The sequence below is a fragment of the Onychomys torridus genome, chromosome 8 (assembly GCF_903995425.1).
Source record: "Onychomys torridus chromosome 8, mOncTor1.1, whole genome shotgun sequence".
Taxonomy (NCBI): Eukaryota; Metazoa; Chordata; class Mammalia; order Rodentia; family Cricetidae; genus Onychomys; species Onychomys torridus.
In genome coordinates this window covers 94930033-94949240 of record NC_050450.1, presented here as the reverse complement: position 1 = coordinate 94949240, position 19208 = coordinate 94930033, and the positions used below count along the sequence as shown (strand labels likewise).

The window sequence follows — 19208 nt, the reverse complement described above, 5'->3', positions numbered from 1 at the left end:
TAACTAGCCCTTTGGACCAGGCTGGCCTCCAACTCACAGAGATCTGCCTGGCTCTGCCTCCCAAGTGCTGGGATTAAAGGCATGCACCACCACCGCCGCCTGGCCCAATCAGTAATTAAAAAGAAAAAAAGAAAGAGAGAGAGTGGGGGGGAGATGTTTTTATTTATGTGTCTATATGGGGGGTGGGCACATATGCCATACGCATTCAGTTCCCTCTAGCATCCAGTTCTAGCTGGAGTTACAGGTGGTGGTTTTGAGCCATTCCATGCAGATGCTGGGGACTAAATTTATGCCGTGGTCTGTGTTATCCGGTCACCGGAGGCCATGCTGATGTCTGTGCTGCATGCTGCAGCCAAAGGCTGTGTTAATGTCTGCTGTGATCTATGCTACTACCAGGCACCGGGTTGATGTCCATGATCCCAGCTGCCACCAGCTGCAATGGGCAAGGAAGCTAGCTTCTTTTGCAGTGGTATTGATGACTGCAGACTTATAATTGAGAATGAGAAACTTTGAAGGATTCTGTAACACCCTCCTCACCCCCCAACCCCCATCAAACAACAACAACAACACAAAACCAGTTCAGACAGGAAGCTATTGAAGAGAGTCCTTAAAAACTGTGATAAAAGCCAGGTGGTGGTGGCAGCGCATGGCCTTTAGTACCAGCACTTGAGAGACAGAAGCAGGAGGATCTGTATGAATTTGAAGCCAGCCTGGTCTACAGAGCAAATTCCAGGACAGCCAAGGCTACAGAGAGAAACCTTGTCTTGAAAATCCAAAAAAAAAAAAAAAAAAAATTTAAAACTGTGCTAAAGATGCTGAAGAAGTATAGCTCTTTCCGGCTGGTGGATTCTGGGGGGTGGGGAAGGGATTAGCCATCGACTTCAAGAAGTAGGGCAGGTTGTTATTGATCAGAGAACCCTTAACATTTTGCCTACAATTCCTTATTCAGAGTTCTAAGACCCAACCTTCCTTCAGAAGTTGTTCCTACCTCCAACTACTAAACAAATGAGGTAGGCTTCCCAAATGGATGAATTTAGGTCATGTGCCTGCCTCTGAACCATTCATGGTAGCCAAGAGAATGCCTGGTAGTGATTGGTTAAGAATGTACTCCTTCCACATTCTTGCATTTAGCGGGTCAGATTGGGAGCAACTGCCTGTGAACTTCTCTGGCACACAAGAGAGAAATTGTCGAGAATGCCTGTGAGGATAGACCAAGTGAACTGCTCACAGATGTACAAAACAGACCACTACAACTTTCCTGAAATACTCCTTTAAAGGACCACGAGAAATTGCAGGAAGAACAAAACAACAACAATAACAGCGGCTTAGAGGGCTCGATTCTCAGCTCAAAAAAAAAAAAAAAAATTGTTTCTACTTATTTTATTTAATGTGTATTGCTCTTCTGCCTGTATGTATGTGTGAGGATGTCAGATCCCCTGGAACTGGAGTTACAGACAGTTGTGAGCTGCCATGGGGGTGCTGGGACTTGAACCCAGGAAGAGCAGCCAGTGCTCTTAATCCCTGAGCCATCTCGCCAACTCCCAACAGAATGTCTTTTTTTCTTTATTTTTCTTCCTCTCCCCCCCCCATTTTTTCTGAGACAGGATTTCTCTTTTTATCCCTGGCTATCCTGGAACTCACTATTGTAGACCAGGCTGGCCAAGAAATCAGAGACCCACCTGTCTCTGCCTCCCCAGTGCTGGGATTAATGGCATGTGCCATCACTGTCTGGCTTGAAAATGTCTTTTTTTCTTAGAAGATATACTCTGGAATATTTAGGGCTAATGAGATAGTTCTGAAATTATCAAAAGGCTCACACACACACACACACACACACACACACACACATACACACACCACATGTGGCTGGGCATTGGTGGCACACACCTTTGATCCCAGCACTCGGGAGGCAGAGGCAGGTGGATCTCTGTTAGTTCGAGGCCAGCCTGGTCTACAGAGTGAGTTCCAGGATAGGCACCAAAACTACACAGAGAAACCCTGCCTCAAAAAACCAAAAAGATAAAACAAACAAACAAACAACCCAACAACAACAACAACAAAACCCCCAAACCTAGGTAAAGATTTGTGATTCTTGCGGGGTGGTGGTGGTACACGCCTTTAATCCCAGCACTTGGGAGGCAGAGCCAAGTGGATCTTTGTGAGTTCAAGGCCAGCCTGGTCTCCAAAGCGAGTTCCAGGAAAGGCGCAAAGCTACACAGAGAAACCCTGTCTTGAAAAATCAAAAAAAAAAAAAAAAAAAAAAAAAAAAAAAAAAAAAATTGTGATTCTGAATTCAGAATTAATGAAGTTTTTTAAAGTGTTAAGGAGAAAATAGGCATTGACAAGCCATTTGTTACCATATTTGCTGCTTCCATTGTCCTTTTATTTTCCAAGTAATCTGAAAATCTGATGCACAACTGGGAAACGTGGACATATCTATAATCCCAGAAGTAATGCTGAGGCAGGATTGCAACAGGTTTCAACGCTAGCCTGGGCCCCACGGTTTAGACTGTCTCAATCCCACGCCCCATAATAAAAATTAAATAATCAACAAACAGTATAAACAGCAATATAATAATGATATAACTAATAACGATTATTAAAAGAACCCCACAGAGCCGGGGTGGTGGTGGTGGTGCACGTGTTTAATCCCAGCATTCGGGAGGCAAGGCAGGAGGATCTCTGTGAATTTAAGGCCAGCCTGGTCTACAGAGCGAGTTCCAGGACAGCTAGGGCTACCCAGTGAAACCCTGTCTCAAAAAACAATCAAACAAACAAAAGAGCCACACAAATCCACTTTACTACTTTTCTCCCAGTGACCAGTCCCTGCTAGTGTTCTAACTTTTAAAAAAATGCAGATCAATGTAGGTTAAGCTCTTTTATTATTTTGGTGGCTTTCTGTGAGACAGGGGTCTCACTATGTAGCCCTGGCTGGCCTCGCTATGTAGACCAGGCTCGCCTTGAACTCATAGCAAATGCTCCTGCTTCCGCCTGCCTAGTGCTGGGATTAAAAGCCTACGCCTATTGCACTAGGCTAAACTTTTTTTTTTTTAACATAACGCGTCTAATAATATCGCCGTGTATTTGCTCAAGGACAGGGCACAGAGAAAGCAAACAGCACTGCCCAGCGTTCCGGCTCGGCAGAGTCCGCACACACCCCGTACCGCTGCACGGGGAGCTCCGGGGTCACCATTCTGCAAGGCACTCTGGGATTGCCGGGCCGCTCCCTGGTCTCGCGATGCTTACCCTCCTTACCACCCCACCCCCAACTTTTTTTTCTTTCCTAAACCCGGTGTCCGTGCTTCCCTCCCCCCCCCCCCCCGCCCCAACGTGTTTTTCAAATCTGCCAATGAACGCACAGCTTAGGCTCAAACCAGCCAATCGGGATGCGGCGTCACCGGGAAATTTAAATCGCGCCGGCCGGCAGCACGCGGCACAAAGTCTGAGGGCTGAAGCGCACTGGACGTTTCGAGGGCCGCCGACCCCGCAGCCTGAGAGCCCCGCTCCGCCTTTCCTGGAAGCCTGAACCCGCTGTGCAGGTAGGAGCCGAGGCCGGGCCTGGGCGGCCACGGCCGGCCGGAGGGCTGAGCGGGCGGAGGGCGGGAGCAGGCCGCGCCGGGGCGTGTGCTGGGCCTCCCTGCTCAGGCGAGGCCTCGGGGCGCGGTGGTTGACCCAGCGGCTTGGGTTCGCCATGCCGGGGGGCGGGGGGGGGGTCAGGCCTGGCGGCACCGGTCGCCGCGGAGGTCGGCGAAGGTCCGGGGTCCGGCGCGGCGCGGCCCCGAAGCTGGGCGGCGGGGAGACCGGCGGCAGACGCGCGCACCCGGCTGCGCCCCGCTTCCCGGCTGCTTCTGCCCCGGGAGGGCGACGGGGCTGTGGGCCGGAGATGGAGGTGGGTGGCAGTTAAGACACCCCAGTTAAGACGCGGCCCCGGGGTCACCCGTGCCAGGGTGGAGGGCGAGCACAGCCGTGGAAGCCGGCAGATTGTCGGAGGACTTGGGATTCCTGTCACTTCGTGGCGAGCGATCACAGCTGTGCTGTAGCGATCGAGCCTCAGCGGCCACAGCTCGTGTGGTCCGAACTGAAGGCTTGCGCTGAGCCGAGGTGCTGAAGATGCAGGGCTAATGTCACTGCCGACGGCGATGGTTGTGGAAGGTTCTGTAATGTAACGAACCGAGTCTTTATGTAACTTGAAAGAAGGTATCAGTATGTAGTCATTTTGGCCTTTCGTCAACATCAACAACAACAAAACAGAACTGCATTTATTGCCTTAAGGATGTGGATTGTTAGAACTATATGAGGCAGCCAGGGTTCTCCTGGTTGGTGTTTTATTAACTAATGGAGTCTGGAGTGTAGAGCCCTGGCTTAATACGCTGCTGGCCAGAGGCTTAAGCCTTTGAGTTTTTGAAAAGCAGCTAATCAGGATTGAGAGGATTTTGAAGGTATATTAAAACAGTGAAACATGTTAATTTTTCTATGTTGATGACATCCTGACACATGGCTAATATTTTAGCTATATTAGGTAAAAGTCCTAAATTTTTTTTTTTTTTTTTTGAGCTGAAGACCGAACCCAGGGCCTTGCGCTTGCTAGGCAAATGCTCTACCACTGAGCTAAATCCCCAACCCCAAGTCTTAAATTTTAATTTGTTTCCTTTTAGCCTTTTAAAAACAAGTTAGTGCGAAATTTAAGTTTGTTATGGGTGGTGGCTCATCCACGCCCCTAATCCCATTGCTCGGGAGGCAGAGGCAGGGGTATCTCTGTGAGTTCGAGGCCAGCCTGGTCTACAGAGTGAGCTCCAGAAGAGGCACCAAAGCTACACAGAAAAACCCTGTCTCCAAAACCCAAAAGTGTGTGTGTGTGTGTGTGTGTGTGTTTCTGATTGACAGTTCCATTGCCAGACCTTTAATCCCTTGCAGGAGGGCCTCGACTTAATGCGGTAGCCATAATACTGAAAACTGAAAAAACTGGGTTTTTTTGGTTTGTATAGAGATGCAGTCAATATATAGTTGAGTTTTGCATTCTATTGTGTATTTTCTTTTTACTTTTTCTTTTTTTTTTTTTCGAGACAGGGTTTCTCTGTGTAGTTTTGGTGCCTGTCCTGGAACTCAACAAAGATCCGCTTGCATCTGCCTCCCAAGTGCTAGGATTAAAGGCCTGTGCCACCACACCCAGCTTGTATATTTTCATTTCTTCTTAAGGTAGGGTCTCCCTGTGTAACCCTAGCTGGCATGGAACTATACAGTCCAGGCTGGCCTCAAACTCAGAGACCTACCTGCCTTCCTCTGCCTCCCAGGTGCTCTGATTAAAGGCATGTGTTACTACGCCTGGCTTCTGCTGTATTCCACCCCCAGCCCGGCCCGGCACCCCCAGCTTTGGTACCTGTCCTGCATCTCACTCTGTAGACCAGGCAGGCCTCGAACTCACAGAGATCTGCCAATCAAAGGTGTGCGTCACCACCGCCCGGCTTTCTGCTGTATTCTTATTAAAATTCTTTTTTTCATCACCTACCCTTGTCTACCAGCTTATTCCTGCAACCATGTCCACCAATGAGAATGCTAACTCTACAGCTGCCCGGCTCAACAGATTCAAGAACAAAGGAAAAGACAGCACTGTGAGTGTCTTCTACTGCTTTCCTGTTAAACTTTTAAATGGAAATAAGAAAGGGGGCGTCTCATTCATGACAGGTGGGCTTTTCTGTGCCTGAGCTTTATCTCTAGTCTTGGGTATTAAAAAACAAAAAGAGAACTCTTAAAGTTGAAATTATTTAGTGTGTGTGTGTGTGTGTGTGTGTGTGTGTGTAAATGTTTGTGCACACCTGGTGCAGATGCAGAGGTAAGAGGACCACTTGCAGATTGGTTCCCTCCTCCCCCTGGCTCTGAAGGATTCAAGTCTTCAGACTTGGTGGCAGATGCCTTTACTGGATGAGGGATTTAAAAAGAGAACTCAACTCAGATGAGATAGACGAAATGGAGGTGTTCTCTTTTCTTCAGGAAATGCGGCGCCGCCGGATAGAAGTTAATGTGGAGCTGAGGAAAGCCAAGAAAGATGACCAGATGCTGAAGAGGAGAAACGTCAGCTCATTTCCTGATGATGCTACTTCTCCGCTGCAGGAAAACCGCAACCATCAGGTAAATTGGAGTTCACCTGAACCTAGAAAATAGGGGTGAATGTTTGTTTGCTTTTCTTCTGTGTGACAGTCCTGGAACTCACTCTGTAGCCCAGGCTGGCCTGGAACCCGCTTGCCTCTGCCTCCTGAGTGCTGGGGTTAAAGGCGTGTGCCATTCCCCCACCCCACAAAAACAAATATTTCTTAGAAATCTAGAATTCTTTTTGAGGGGGGTGGTTTTGAGACTGGATTTCTCTGTGTGGCCTTGTCTTTCTGTAGACCAGGCTGGCCTTGTACTCATCCATCTACCTCTGCCTCAGGAGTGCCGCCACCATTGGCTAGGTTTAAACCTTCTTGGACAGTCCTGGTAATCTACTTTTGACTATTGACTGTATGAAGGTAGTTTGTTTGTTTTGTAAGACTTTTAGGTTTTTTGTTTGTTTGTTTGGTTTTGGTTTTTGGTTTTTTTGAGACAGGGTTTCTCCATGTGGTTTTGGTGTCTGTTCTGGATCTTGCTCTGTAGACCAGGCTGGCTTCGAACTCACAGAGATCCGCCTGGCTCTGCCTCCTGAGTGCTGGGATTAAAGGCGTGCGCCACCGCTGCCTGGCTTGATTTTTAGTTTTTTTTTAAGAGCTGTGTTTGTGTTTGTATGTAAATATATGCAGGAGGCCAGAGAGGTTCTGTCCTCTAAACTGGAGTTACAGTTACAAGCCACTTAATGTGGGTACTGTGGACTGAACTTGGGTCCTTTGTAGGATCAGTGCTCAGCCATCTCTTCAGCCCCTGTGAATATCTTTTTTTTTTTTTTTTTCTTAAATTTTGAGTGGCTGGAGAGATAGCTCAGAGGTTAAGAGCACTGACTGCTCTTCCAGAGGTCCTGAGTTCAATTCCCAGCAATCACATGGTGGCTCACAACCATCTGTAATGAGATCTGGCGCCCTCTTCTGTATACATAATGAATAAATAAATCTAAAAAAAAATTTTTTTTTTGAGTTTTCTTAACCTCCCCTCTATAACATAAGCTGATTCAAAGGTTTTTACTTTTTTGTAACTTTTTAGTTTTTGAAATAGGCTCTCACTATGTAGCCATAAGTAACTTGGAACTCATAGTAATCTGCCTTTCTCTGCCCAAATTCTGGGAATAAAGATGTGTGCCACCATGACTGGCACTGTTAGCAAGTATGTGTGTGCAGATGTCAGGACAACTTGTGGAGTGGGTTCTCTCCTACCTTTGTATGGGTTCTAGGGATCAAACTCAGGGCACCAGACATGGGTGGCAAGTACCTTTACCTGCTGAGTTACCTTTCCAGCCCAGTTTGTTATTACTATTATTTTTAAATGATTTAGTTTTATGTGTGTTGGTGTTTCTGCCTGCATGTATGTCTATGTGAGGGAATTGGATCCCCTGGAGCTGGGGTTACAGACAGTTGTGAGCTGACATGTAGGTGCTGGGTATTGGACCTGGGTCCTCTGGAAGAACAGCCACTGATCTTAACCACAGAGCTATCTCTTCAGCTCCTTTTTTTTTTTTTTTTTTTTTTTTTTTTTGGCAGTGCTACAGATAAGGCCAGGGTCTTACACATATATTCTGAACAAGCTCTCCCTCAGCTTACACTCCAGTGCAAATTCTGACCTTCCTTCAAACTTGCTGCATTTCTAGCTACTAGCTAAATACCTTGACATGTCAGTTCCAATTGAGAAATAGGACAAGTTTTTTGTTTGTTTTGTTTTTTATTAACTAGGGAACTAGGGATCAGACCCAGGGTCTTGTGCTTAATAGACAAATATTCTACCATTTTTTTATTTTTCTGAGACAGTGTCTTGCTATATAGCCCTGGCTGGTCTGATATTTCCTGTATAGCCCATCCTGGTCTGGAACTGGTCTGGAACTGGTCTGTGGCAGTCACTATGCCAGGCTGTACAGTATAAAGCAGTGGTTCTCAGCCTTTGATAGACCTCATGTTATGGGACCCTCAACCATAAAATTATTTCCATTGCTACTTCAAAACTATAATTTTGCTACTGTATGAATTGTAGTGTAAATATCTGTGTTTTCTGATGCTATTAAGTGACCCCTGTGAAAGGGCCATTGGGACCTGACCCGCCCCCAAGTTAAGAACTAGTTTAAAGTGTAATGTAATTATTTAGGCCTTGACACTTTACCCAGAGCATCTTCCAGTTCTGAAGCTCCATTCACGGAAAGTGCCCCATGATTGATACATACCATTTTTATCTTTTTTTTTTTTTTTAAATATTTATTTATTTATTATGTACACAGAAGAGGGTGCCAGATCTCATTACAGATGATTGTGAACCACCATGTGGTTGCTGGGAATTGAACTCAGGACCTCTGGAAGAGCAGTCAGTGCTCTTAATCTCTGAGTCATCTCTCCAGCCCCACTTCTTTTTTCTTTTTTTAAGATTTATTTATTTATACAGTGTTCTGTCTGCACATATCCCTGTAGGCCAGAAGAGGGCGCCAGATCTCATTACAGATGGATGTGAGCCACCATGTGGGTGCTGGGAATTGAACTCAGGACCTCTGGAAGAGCAGCCAGTACTCTTAACTGCTGAGCCATCTCTCCAGCCCGTTTTTTATCTTTTATGCTATCCTTTACTGTACAAAATAGGCTTGTATTATGAAGCTTAGGTACCTGTTCTTTGAAGCAAGATGTTATTACACAGTCCTGGCTAGTGTCTGACTCACAGTACTGTCTTGGCCACCCCAGTGATGACCTTAGAGTAAGGCAGTGCTGGGCACTTAGTAGCAGTTTTCTTTAACATTCCATGTCTTATATTTTCTGCTTATTACAATTTTCTTGTTTGATTCTAATCTCAGTAAAAAGAGGTAATTGTTTTTGAATTAATAGTATACCATTGGATCCCAGACATCCCTTTTTCCCAAACTTGTTATTGTTGAGACAGGGTCTCACTGTGTAGCTCTGGCTGTGCTAGAACTCACTCTGTAGACCAGGCTGGCTTTTATTTTTTATTTTTTTTTTGGAGCTGAGGATTGAACCCTGGGCCTTGCTCTTGCTCGGCAAGTGCTCTACCACTGAGCTAAATTCCCAACCCCTTATTCTTTTGAATGTGTGTGTGTGTGTGTGTGTGTGTGTGTGTAATAAATTGTAGTCTTTTTCACCGTTTCCTGCTCTCATCCCATCTTCTGCTGAAACCCTTTTCCCAACAAGTCTTCTTTCCTCTTCATGTCTGTTTTATTAAGCTTAATTGTGTTGCCTGCATGAGAATGGGTGGAAGCTTGTTTACTGGAGCATGAGTAGCTTGTCAGTGGCTGTACCCCTGAAGGAAGTTCACCCCTTTTCCCAGCTGTCACTAACTATTAGTAGTCCCCCAGGAAGGGGTGGGGCCTTATGAGCCCTTCCCACTTACATGATGAAGTATTGAAATGGCCTAATCTTTAAAGGTATGTCAGATTGTGATGAGTATGAATGAGTGTTTTAGTTAGGTTTCTCTCTGCTGCTGTGATAAAACACTGCCAAAACCAACTTGGGTGGGGGAAGGGTTTATTTGGCCTACAGGTTAGAGTCCATTATCCAAGGAAGCCAATGCAAGAACGACATTGCTTATTGGCTTGCTCAGTTTTTTTGTTCTGACTCAGGGTCTTACTGTGTATTCCTGGCTGGCCTGGAACTTAATGTGTAGACCAGCGTAGCCTCCCCAGTGCTTGGCTTAAAGGCATATGTCATCACACCTGAATCTCAGGTACCTGGTCTACTTGCCCTTGATGGCACCACCCACAGTGAGCTGGGTCCTCCTGTATCAGTAAGAAATCAAGAAATGTCCCACAGACTAATCCGGTGTCACAATTTGTACAATTGCTGTGTCGTGTCCAAAAAAAGAAAACAGATTGACAGCATTCCTTCCCAACCACTGGATCTTACATTCTTTCCATTTCCTTTTTCTCAATGTTCCCTGAACCTTGAGGTTTGTGTGTGTGTGTGTGTGTGTGTGTGTGTGTGTGTGTGTGTGAGTGAGAGAGAGAGAGAGAGAGAGAGAGACAGACAGACAGACAGATGTTCCTTTTACACTTTGACCATCCTTGAGTCTTTGTATTAACCACCATCTGCTGCCAAAAGAAGCTTCTCTGAGCAAGGCTTGAGAGCTGCACTAACCTATAGGTATAAAGAATAGTTGGTTTCCCTAGGGCTTAGGACCTCTCAGCAAAGGATTCATGGTCAGGTGTGCAGGAACAGGTGTGAGATTGCCCCTTCCCTGTGGTTATCTCAATAACAAGTGTCACTGTTGAACCAGTAAGTACACCATGCCAGGCAGGATATAGGGGCTGTTATAGCTGGCTAAGATGGTTTCCCCCCAGCAGCCTGCATAGAATCTTCTAACACAATGAAAGTTAGCCAGCAGTGAGGAAAAGCTTCCAGGTCAGTCCCAACTTGATACATTTTTTTTTTTTCCTTTCACATCCTGTGGCCAAAGTGTATGGTGTCTTCATCAGTGAGGTCTTAGCATAAAGTTCTGGTGGGCAACCAAGAGCACTAACAGTAGCTTATATTGTTATGCAGTGATTCACAACATGAAAATGATCTACTCTAGAAATTTATAGATGAGAATATTAATTGGGCTGGGTGTCATGGTATACGGTTCTAGTCCCAGTGCATTCTAGAGGCACAAGCAGGTGGATATTTTTGAGTTCTAGGTCAGCCTGGTCTACATAATGAGTTCCAGAACAGCCAGGACTACATGGAGAGATTCTGTGTCAAAAAACAAAGGAAAGAAAATCGGAGAAATTGCCATATATCTTTCTTTCTTTTTTTACTTTTCTAGAGCTTTATTGAGAGAGAGAGGGAGAGAAATACTGGAGGAAAGAGTGTGGAAAAAAGAGTCATGTCTTTCTTAGAAGTAGATTTGAGTTAAAGTGTTTGAGACTAATGTAAGAATAGCCTTTTAGTTTGCCCTAAACAGTTGTTTGTTTGTTTGTTTGTTTGTTTGTTTGTTTTGAGACAGGGTTTCTCTGTGTGGCTTTGGAGCCTGTCCTAGAACTCACTCTGTAGCCCAGGCTGCTCTGAACTCAGACATCCTTTTGCTTCTGCCTCCCTAGTGCTGGGATTAAAGAAAGGCGTGTGCCACCACCACCCAGCTCCCTAGACTGTTCTTAAAATGGTTTTAAGCTACCCTTTTTTAGTGACAAAAGCATAAGTATCTTTTCTTGACTTGAAAATCCAGTGTCATGGTACTAAGTTTGAGAACTACGAAACAGTGTTTAGTGGGCCGAGTTAATTAAATGTAAGGCTCATCTTTCCACAGTAGACTAAGAGCATAAGAGCATTTTACTGCGGTCTGGGTACTGGTTTGCTTTCTGTTGACTGAAAAGCGATGGAGTGGCATGGACAGGTTTATTTGGCTTAATTCATTAATTACTGACTGGCTCTCTGGCTCAGCTTGGTTTGGTGTCTTGTACAGCCCAGACCCACCTGCCTGGGAGTGGTGCTGCCCATAGTAGTGTGGACTCTCCCACGTCAGTCATCCAGATAACTTCAGACATGCTCACTGGCTAATCTGACCAGAGCAATTCTTCATGTTGATTCTATATTTTCTGCTAGACTAGGTTTGTCCAGCTGACAACAAAAACTAAACAGCATAGCAGGTATAAGGGATGTTGTTTGTATTATTAATAATAATTTATAAAATACTGCATTTCTTTTAGGGCACTGTAAATTGGTCTGTTGAGGACATTGTTAAAGGCATAAACAGCAACAATTTGGAAAGCCAGCTCCAAGCTACTCAAGCTGCTCGGTAAGTCTGCAGGCTCTGGCATGCATGGCTGACCTAAGAAACAAACCATCTAGAAGGGCCGAATAAAGGAAAGCTCTCCAGTCCTGCTTCCATGAGAATTTAGGTGCATTTATTTTTGTGGAAATCAGAGGACAGCTTGCAGTTCCTAACACCTGTGAGTCCTGGGGATTGAACTCAGTTGTCAGGCTTAGTGGCAAGCACCTTTACCACTTAAACCATCTCACCATCCTTTTCCCCCTTTACAAAATGTGAAACAGGATCTCATGTAGCCTAGGCTGACCTTGAGCATACAGTCCTTTTGCTCAGTCTTGCCCATATTGAGACTATATGTGTCAACAACTATGTACAGATTTTTAGACACCTTTCAAGATACCTTGGAAATCAACTTTAACTTTTGGATTTCTTTTTGTTTCCTCTTAGGAAACTGCTTTCTAGGGAGAAACAGCCTCCTATAGACAACATTATCCGTGCTGGTTTAATCCCAAAATTTGTGTCCTTCTTGGGCAAAACTGATTGTAGTCCCATTCAGTTTGAATCTGCTTGGGCGCTCACTAACATTGCTTCTGGAACATCTGAACAGACCAAGGCTGTGGTGGATGGAGGCGCTATCCCAGCATTCATTTCTCTCCTGGCATCTCCCCATGCTCACATCAGCGAGCAAGCTGTATGGGCTCTTGGAAACATTGCAGGTACTGGCACTTAAAATTCTTTGGACTGAATGTGTCATCCATTGTGATTAAAAGGACTGTGTTAAAGGTCGTAATGACTTTTGTGTCAAACTTGGAGCTTGCTTTAGGCCTTTAAAGAGTGGAGGAGCCATCTAACATGGCTACTGTCTTTGAGCGTGTCTGACTGCAGCCAGCAGCTGAACATTGCTATACTAGATGAGTAGATTCATTCCTCTTGCTTATTATTTTTTGAAACTGGGTCTTACTGTGTACCACTGGCTGTAGATGAGGCCCCCTTGGAATTCACAGGAATAGATCCTAGGATTAAAGGTGTTTGCCGTCATGCCCAGCTAATCTTGCTTCTGTTGCAGGTGATGGTTCTGTTTTCCGGGACTTGGTTATCAAGTATGGTGCAGTTGGCCCATTGTTGGCACTTCTTGCCATTCCTGACCTGTCTTCCTTGGCAGTAAGTGAATATCATAGGTTAAGTCACGTAGTGCTGGGTTCTTACTTTCCCCATCTACTTGAAAGCGAGCCTCTGATTAATTTTTCTTCCCCAGTGTGGTTACTTACGTAATCTTACCTGGACACTTTCAAACCTCTGTCGGAACAAGAATCCCGCACCCCCCTTAGATGCCGTTGAGCAGATTCTTCCGACTTTAGTTCGTCTCCTGCATCACAATGATCCAGAAGTATTAGCAGATTCCTGCTGGGCCATTTCCTACCTGACCGATGGTCCAAACGAGCGCATTGAAATGGTGGTGAAGACAGGAGTTGTGCCCCAACTTGTGAAGCTTTTAGGAGCTGTTGAATTGCCAATTGTGGTAAGTACTGACCTTTTTATTATGAGCTTGAATAGTATAGATGCACACAGATACTGCCTTTGATTTTTGCAGAAGTTTTAGAATAGAGAATTTTTTAGCAGTACTGGAAAAGAATATAACATAACTAATCTGCATCAACTTTTTTTTTTTTCTATTTAGACTCCTGCACTAAGAGCCATAGGGAATATTGTCACTGGAACTGATGAACAGACTCAGATTGTGATAGATGCAGGAGCACTTGCAGTCTTTCCTAACCTGCTCACAAACCCCAAAACTAATATTCAGAAGGAGGCCACGTGGACAATGTCAAACATCACAGCTGGACGCCAGGACCAGATACAGCAAGTTGTGAATCATGGCTTAGTCCCATTTCTTGTTGGTGTCCTCTCTAAGGTAATGAGAATGTAGGATTTAGTCAGATGGTTGTTCGTATTGATGACAAACTATATGCCTTTAATCCTTGGGTGTGGGAGGCAGAGGCAGGAGGAGGTTCTCTGAGTTGAAGGCCAGCCTAATCTACACAGCAAGCTTCAGGATAGCCATGACTATATAGAGAGACTGTCTTAAAAACCAACGATAGCCGGCTGGTGGTGGCACATGCCTTTAATCCCAGCACTTGGGAGGCAGAGCCAGGCAGATCTCTGAGTTCGAGGCCAGCCTGGTCTACAGAGAGAGATCCAGGAAAGGTGCAAAACTACACAGAGAAACCCTGTCTCAAAACAAAAACAAAAACAAAAACAAAACAAAAACGAACGATAACTACTGAAGAGGAAAAGAACGTCAGTGCCTCTACAGCCCTTAGTTAGGTAACAGACAGCACCTCCTAATATTGGACAGAACCAGCAAGTAGTTGAGTCGGTGTCTGGGGAACAAACACTACCTTTTGGACTTCTGAACTAAGACTATTTTCTTGTTTATCAGGCAGACTTTAAGACACAGAAGGAAGCTGTGTGGGCTGTAACCAACTACACCAGTGGTGGGACTGTTGAACAGATTGTATATCTTGTTCATTGTGGTATAATAGAACCTTTGATGAACCTCTTAAGTGCAAAAGATACCAAAATTATTTTGGTTATTCTTGATGCCATTTCTAATATCTTTCAGGTAAGTCCTAACAAGGCTATTTTTGCTTGAATTTGGGATTGATAGTTACTATTTTGGACTGGGGAGGGGACAGGTAAGTTTGATTACTAATAGTCCACAGAATCAGAAAGTTGTTTGTGTACAGCCTTACTTTACTAATTTACTAATTAGTAGGGTGGGCAGTGGTGGCGCACGCCTTCAATCCCAGCACTGGGAGGTAGAGACAGGTGGATCTCTGTGAGTTTGAGGCCAGCCTGGTCTACAGAGCTAAACAAACCCTGTCTCAAAAGCAAGAAATTTTTTACATTTATTCCTTTTGTGTGTATGGGTGGGAATTGGAGTTATACATAGTTGTCAGCTACCATATGGGTGCTGAGAATCCAACCTGGACCCTCTTCAAGAACAAATGTTCTAACCACTGGGCCACTTCTAGCTCCCTTTAAGGATGGAGGTTATCCTTTATGATACGGTATCAAGTAGCCTAGGTTGGCTTGAATTCCCTCTGTAGCAGATGTCCTTGAACTTCTTTCTGATCCTACTGTCTCCACCTTAGATGTTTGTTCTTTACACACTGTTTTTGAGACAGGGTTTTCCTGTGTAGTTTTGGTGCCTGTCCTGGAACTCACTCTGTAGCCCAGGCTGGCCTCCAACTCACAGAGATTCACCTGACCTGTCTCTGCCCTTGAGTGATGGGATTAAAGGCGTGGGCCACCACCAAGTGGAATCCTACTTTACATAATTTATGACTAATTCTTTTTTGTTTTGTTTTATTTGGTTTTGTTTTTTATGTGTATGAAGTTTTGCCTGCGTGTGTGTAAGTGTGCCATGTGCATGCACGCCTGATATTTAAGGAGTTTAGGAGAGGCCATTGGACCCCTGGGACTAGTGTTAGACAGTTGTGAACTGCAGAGTGGGGGCTGGGAACTGAACCCAGGTCCTCTGCAAGAACAAGTGCTCTGAAGTGCTGAGCCATTTCTAGACATCTACCTGGCTCTAACTCCCAGTCACAGGTTAAAGGAGAGCGTGCTTGTGCCTGGTTGCTTTTTAAAGAGACTGTTACCTTGTGTTTCCATGGTGCAGTTTTTGAGTGTGATGAACTTTGTGGATAACAGCATGTTTCAGTGTCACAAAGTTGGTCATCTTTGTATATATAATTCTCCATCTTGACCACTCAGATGGTCTGAGGTAATGCTTCACAAAATAATTTCCTGTTCATATCACAGACCTGTGAACTGTAGTGCTGCTTTGAAGTTGCCCTAGGAGACTGAGGCAAGGAGGAGTTTGAGGCCAGACTGGGCTACAGTGGTCCTAAAAGCTATATAGTGAAACGTGGTGGTGCAGGAGAGGCAGAGGCAGGCAGATCTCTGAGCTTGAGACCAGCCTGGTCTATAGAGCAAATTCCAGGCCGGCCAGGGCTACATAGTGAGACCCTGTCTCAGAAACCAAAACCAGACAAAAATAGCTCAAAATAAATATACAAAACAACTAAAACACCTCATTGAAGCTGGTGGTTATGTCTGATATTAACCCTTGTGGATGTTTTTATTCAAGTAGATGAGGGTTAGGATAGTAACCTTGAATTGTGTTTTGTTTTCAGGCTGCTGAGAAACTAGGTGAGACAGAGAAACTCAGTATAATGATTGAAGAGTGTGGAGGCTTGGACAAAATTGAAGCACTACAGAGCCATGAAAATGAGTCTGTATATAAGGCCTCATTAAACTTGATTGAGAAATACTTCTCAGTGGAGGTGAGTAATGGCCGTCCATGTTAACTTGGAAAGTATACAAGAATTCACAGGTGGGGTTGGGGATTTAGCTCAGTGGTAGAGCGCTTGCCCTGGGTTTGGTCCTCTGGGGGAAAAAAAAAATCACAGGTATCCTCAGGCCCATTAGATTGCAGTCCTTTGTGTATGGTTCTTACATTACCTGGTACCTTACACAGAACAGTGTCAGTGCAGCCAGGACTTGCTCTGTGTGTTTGTTTGCTCCTCAGGTATTTATTGGCTTTGATGGTGTATGACCAGCCTAGGACACTTCAAATATCCTGAGACTTAGTTAGTTTATGGGTGTTATTATTGTGAGGGTTTATGGAGAAGTGGACCGACCCCAGGGCCTTACTCTGCTTGATAGGTCTCTTCTGGTACAGTTGTCTGTTTTTGTTGATCTCCAGAACCTTCTCCAGGCACTAATGAATCAGCTAAGCTTTTCGCCAGTCCTCCTTTTCTCCCTTCCTTGCAAAGTCACTGTCTTAGAAGTGCAGGTTTTAGATACTGATAGAGATGCACCATGTTTACAGTTATATCTTGTTTTACTATTTCCAGGAAGAGGAAGATCAGAATGTGGTACCAGAAACTACCTCTGAAGGCTTTGCCTTCCAAGTTCAGGATGGGGCTCCCGGGACCTTTAACTTCTAATGTCCAGCTGAGGCACAAAGTTGCTAGCTATGTGCTGTGTTCTTCATAAATTTGTCTTACTGTTTCTCTACTAAGAACTCTTTTTAAATGTGGTTTGTTATTGTAGCACTTTTTACAAAGAAACTATACTTGAACAGTTGTGAACTGTACATACTATATAAAACTGTCCTGAGTTCCTTATTTCTATGTGGAATTTCGTATCCTGCAGTGTCCTGTAAATAAAGATTAGGTTCCAGTCTTCTTTACTCTGCGCTTTGTTTGCTGTTTTCTTACTTTACTTTAGGCCATTACTGTAGGAAATGAAGGGTGACCTAAGTTACCTGCTGTGGCTGACCAGGCTGACCAGAGGTGACCCTGCTTGCAAACACTTTGATGTAAGGTTGTTGTCACCAAGGATGTGGAGTGGGCACTCAGACTCTGGGCTGGCTGGAACAGCCTTCCTATCCCCTACAGTACAGGCAGCCAATGCTACCTATCTCTGGCTAGAGGAGTTCTGATAAAAGCCTAAATTCAATGACAGATCTCATCTTGAGCCTGGCTGCAAATTCACCCCTGGCCAAGTTACCTGAAGTACTATGTGATAGAGTTTGTGATTAGAAAAAAGAGTTTGTGGTGGGCAGCCGGTTACTTGACCCAAGGGTGTGTTGTTTTTTGTTTTTGTTTTTGTTTTTTTTCTTAAGGGTAAGAAAGGGTTTTTTTTGTTGTTGTTGTTTTTATTTTTTTTAAGATTTATTATGTGCCCGGGGGTGGCGGCGGCGGCGCACGCCTGTAATCCCAGCACTCGGGAGGCAGAGGCAGGTGGATCTCTGAGTTCCAGGCTATGGGCTACAAAATGAGTTCTAGGATAGACTCCAAAGCTACAGAGAAACCCTGTCTCGAAAAACGAAAAAAAAAAAAAAAAAAAAAAGATTTATTATGTATACAGCATTCTGTCTGCACACATCCCTGCAGGCCAGAAGAGGGCACCAGATCTCATTACAGATGGTTGTGAGCCATCATGTGGTTGCTGGGAATTGAACTCAGGACCTCTGGAAGAACAAGCAGTGCTCTTAACCTCTGAGCCATCGCTCCAGTCCCCCAAGGGTATGTTTAAGCTGTTGATTTAGGCTGTTCTTTTAGGGGGAGAGTTCCCTCAGCGATGGTGAGTCAGTCGCAAGGTGTCCAGTAGCCAGCCACTGTGGGCCGAGAAGCAGGCGGCCAAGGTTTGAAAGCGAAAGGATCCAGGCTGAAGCAGGCCAAAGACTGAGTTCAAGGCCAGGAAGCTGTGGCACTGGGTCCCATGGCAGTTGTAGCAGTGAGGGGGAGAAGGAGACCCAGGAGAAAATGACTGTCCTCCAGAACTACTTTCAGCAGAACAGGGAGGAAGTCCTGCATAACCTCAAGGCTCTTGTGTGTGACATCTGGCCAGAAATCCATGAAAACTACCGCAAAAACCGGATGGGAGGTAGAAGCACCTGCTTTTTGGGTTGGCATGGGAGATGCCCCAACAGAGCAGGAACACCTCCCGGAGCTCGAGTTCTGTTCGGGAAGGCATTCAGTTTCTCTATGCTGTTGAAGAGCCCTTCACTTTTTTTTTTTTTTTTTAATTTTATGTTTTGAGACAGGGTTTCTCTGTGTAGTTTTGGTGCCTGTTTTGGATCTCACTCTGTGTAGCCCAGGCTGGCCTCGAACTCAGAGATCCACCTGCCTCTGCCTCCTGAGTGCTGGGATTACAGGTGTGCGCCACCACCGCCTGGTGATCCTTTAAGAGTATTAAATCTAGCTTTTTTTCTTTTTTACATCTTAGTAAGTACCTGAAATGTCATCTTTTTACCTTGGTGTCTTTAAGGAGTTATATGTTCCCTGTGTGTTTGTGCTAGCAATAGGTATCGCTGTTAATTTTTCTTTTATCAGTCTAGTAAGAAAAAAAAACAATTCTTTGAAGAGAGGGAATAAATTGTCCACTTCCACTTTCTTAAAGGGTCAGGGGCTTTATCTATGAAAAAGTAGTAAATAGCATTTGTAACTCCTATGAAGCAGCAGCCAGCCTTACAGTAGTCCATTCTGGCTAATTTAGGACAGTGAATATGCTTGTTCAGGCTGCTGTTAGTGTGTCTTAACCCAAATTACTAGGTACTAGGACTCAAGAATGTGTTCCATGTTATTTGGTGTGCTTGTAATCATTTAAAAGTAAAACTTCATCTTGCCTTTCAAAAAAAAAAGTTTCTCTTTCAGGAGCCTGCACAGTATGGGTTACTGACTGCTACTCTTAAGCACAAGTATGGTCCTCTTGGACAAGAGAAGGAGACGAACCAGTGTTAATTTCAAGTCCTTTGCAAAAGACAGTGTGTGCCTTACTGTATTTAT

General features: G+C 44.8%; 1 protein-coding gene across 1 annotated transcript; it reads left to right on the top strand.

Annotated features, from left to right (window-relative positions):
* The first annotated feature begins 3367 nt into the window (after positions 1-3367).
* Kpna2 (karyopherin subunit alpha 2) lies at positions 3368-17107 on the top strand. The gene is made up of 11 exons (XM_036196396.1): positions 3368-3539; positions 5520-5609; positions 5989-6126; positions 11786-11874; positions 12295-12563; positions 12914-13008; positions 13103-13366; positions 13526-13759; positions 14288-14470; positions 16047-16196; positions 16770-17107. The coding sequence occupies exons 2-11, from the start codon at positions 5535-5537 to the stop codon at positions 16860-16862; spliced, it is 1590 nt and encodes a 529-aa protein (XP_036052289.1). The 5' UTR covers positions 3368-3539; positions 5520-5534; the 3' UTR covers positions 16863-17107.
* The last annotated feature ends 2101 nt before the right edge of the window (positions 17108-19208 follow it).

Bases quoted from the DNA above. Each gene is read 5' to 3' on its own strand.
- Kpna2 (XM_036196396.1), top strand. From the start codon at position 5,535: ATGTCCACCAATGAGAATGCTAACTCTACAGCTGCCCGGCTCAACAGA. The intron at 6,127-11,785 runs GTAAATTGGAGT...CATTTCTTTTAG, and splicing joins AGGAAAACCGCAACCATCAG to GGCACTGTAAATTGGTCTGT. The intron at 13,367-13,525 runs GTAAGTACTGAC...TTTTCTATTTAG, and splicing joins CTGTTGAATTGCCAATTGTG to ACTCCTGCACTAAGAGCCAT.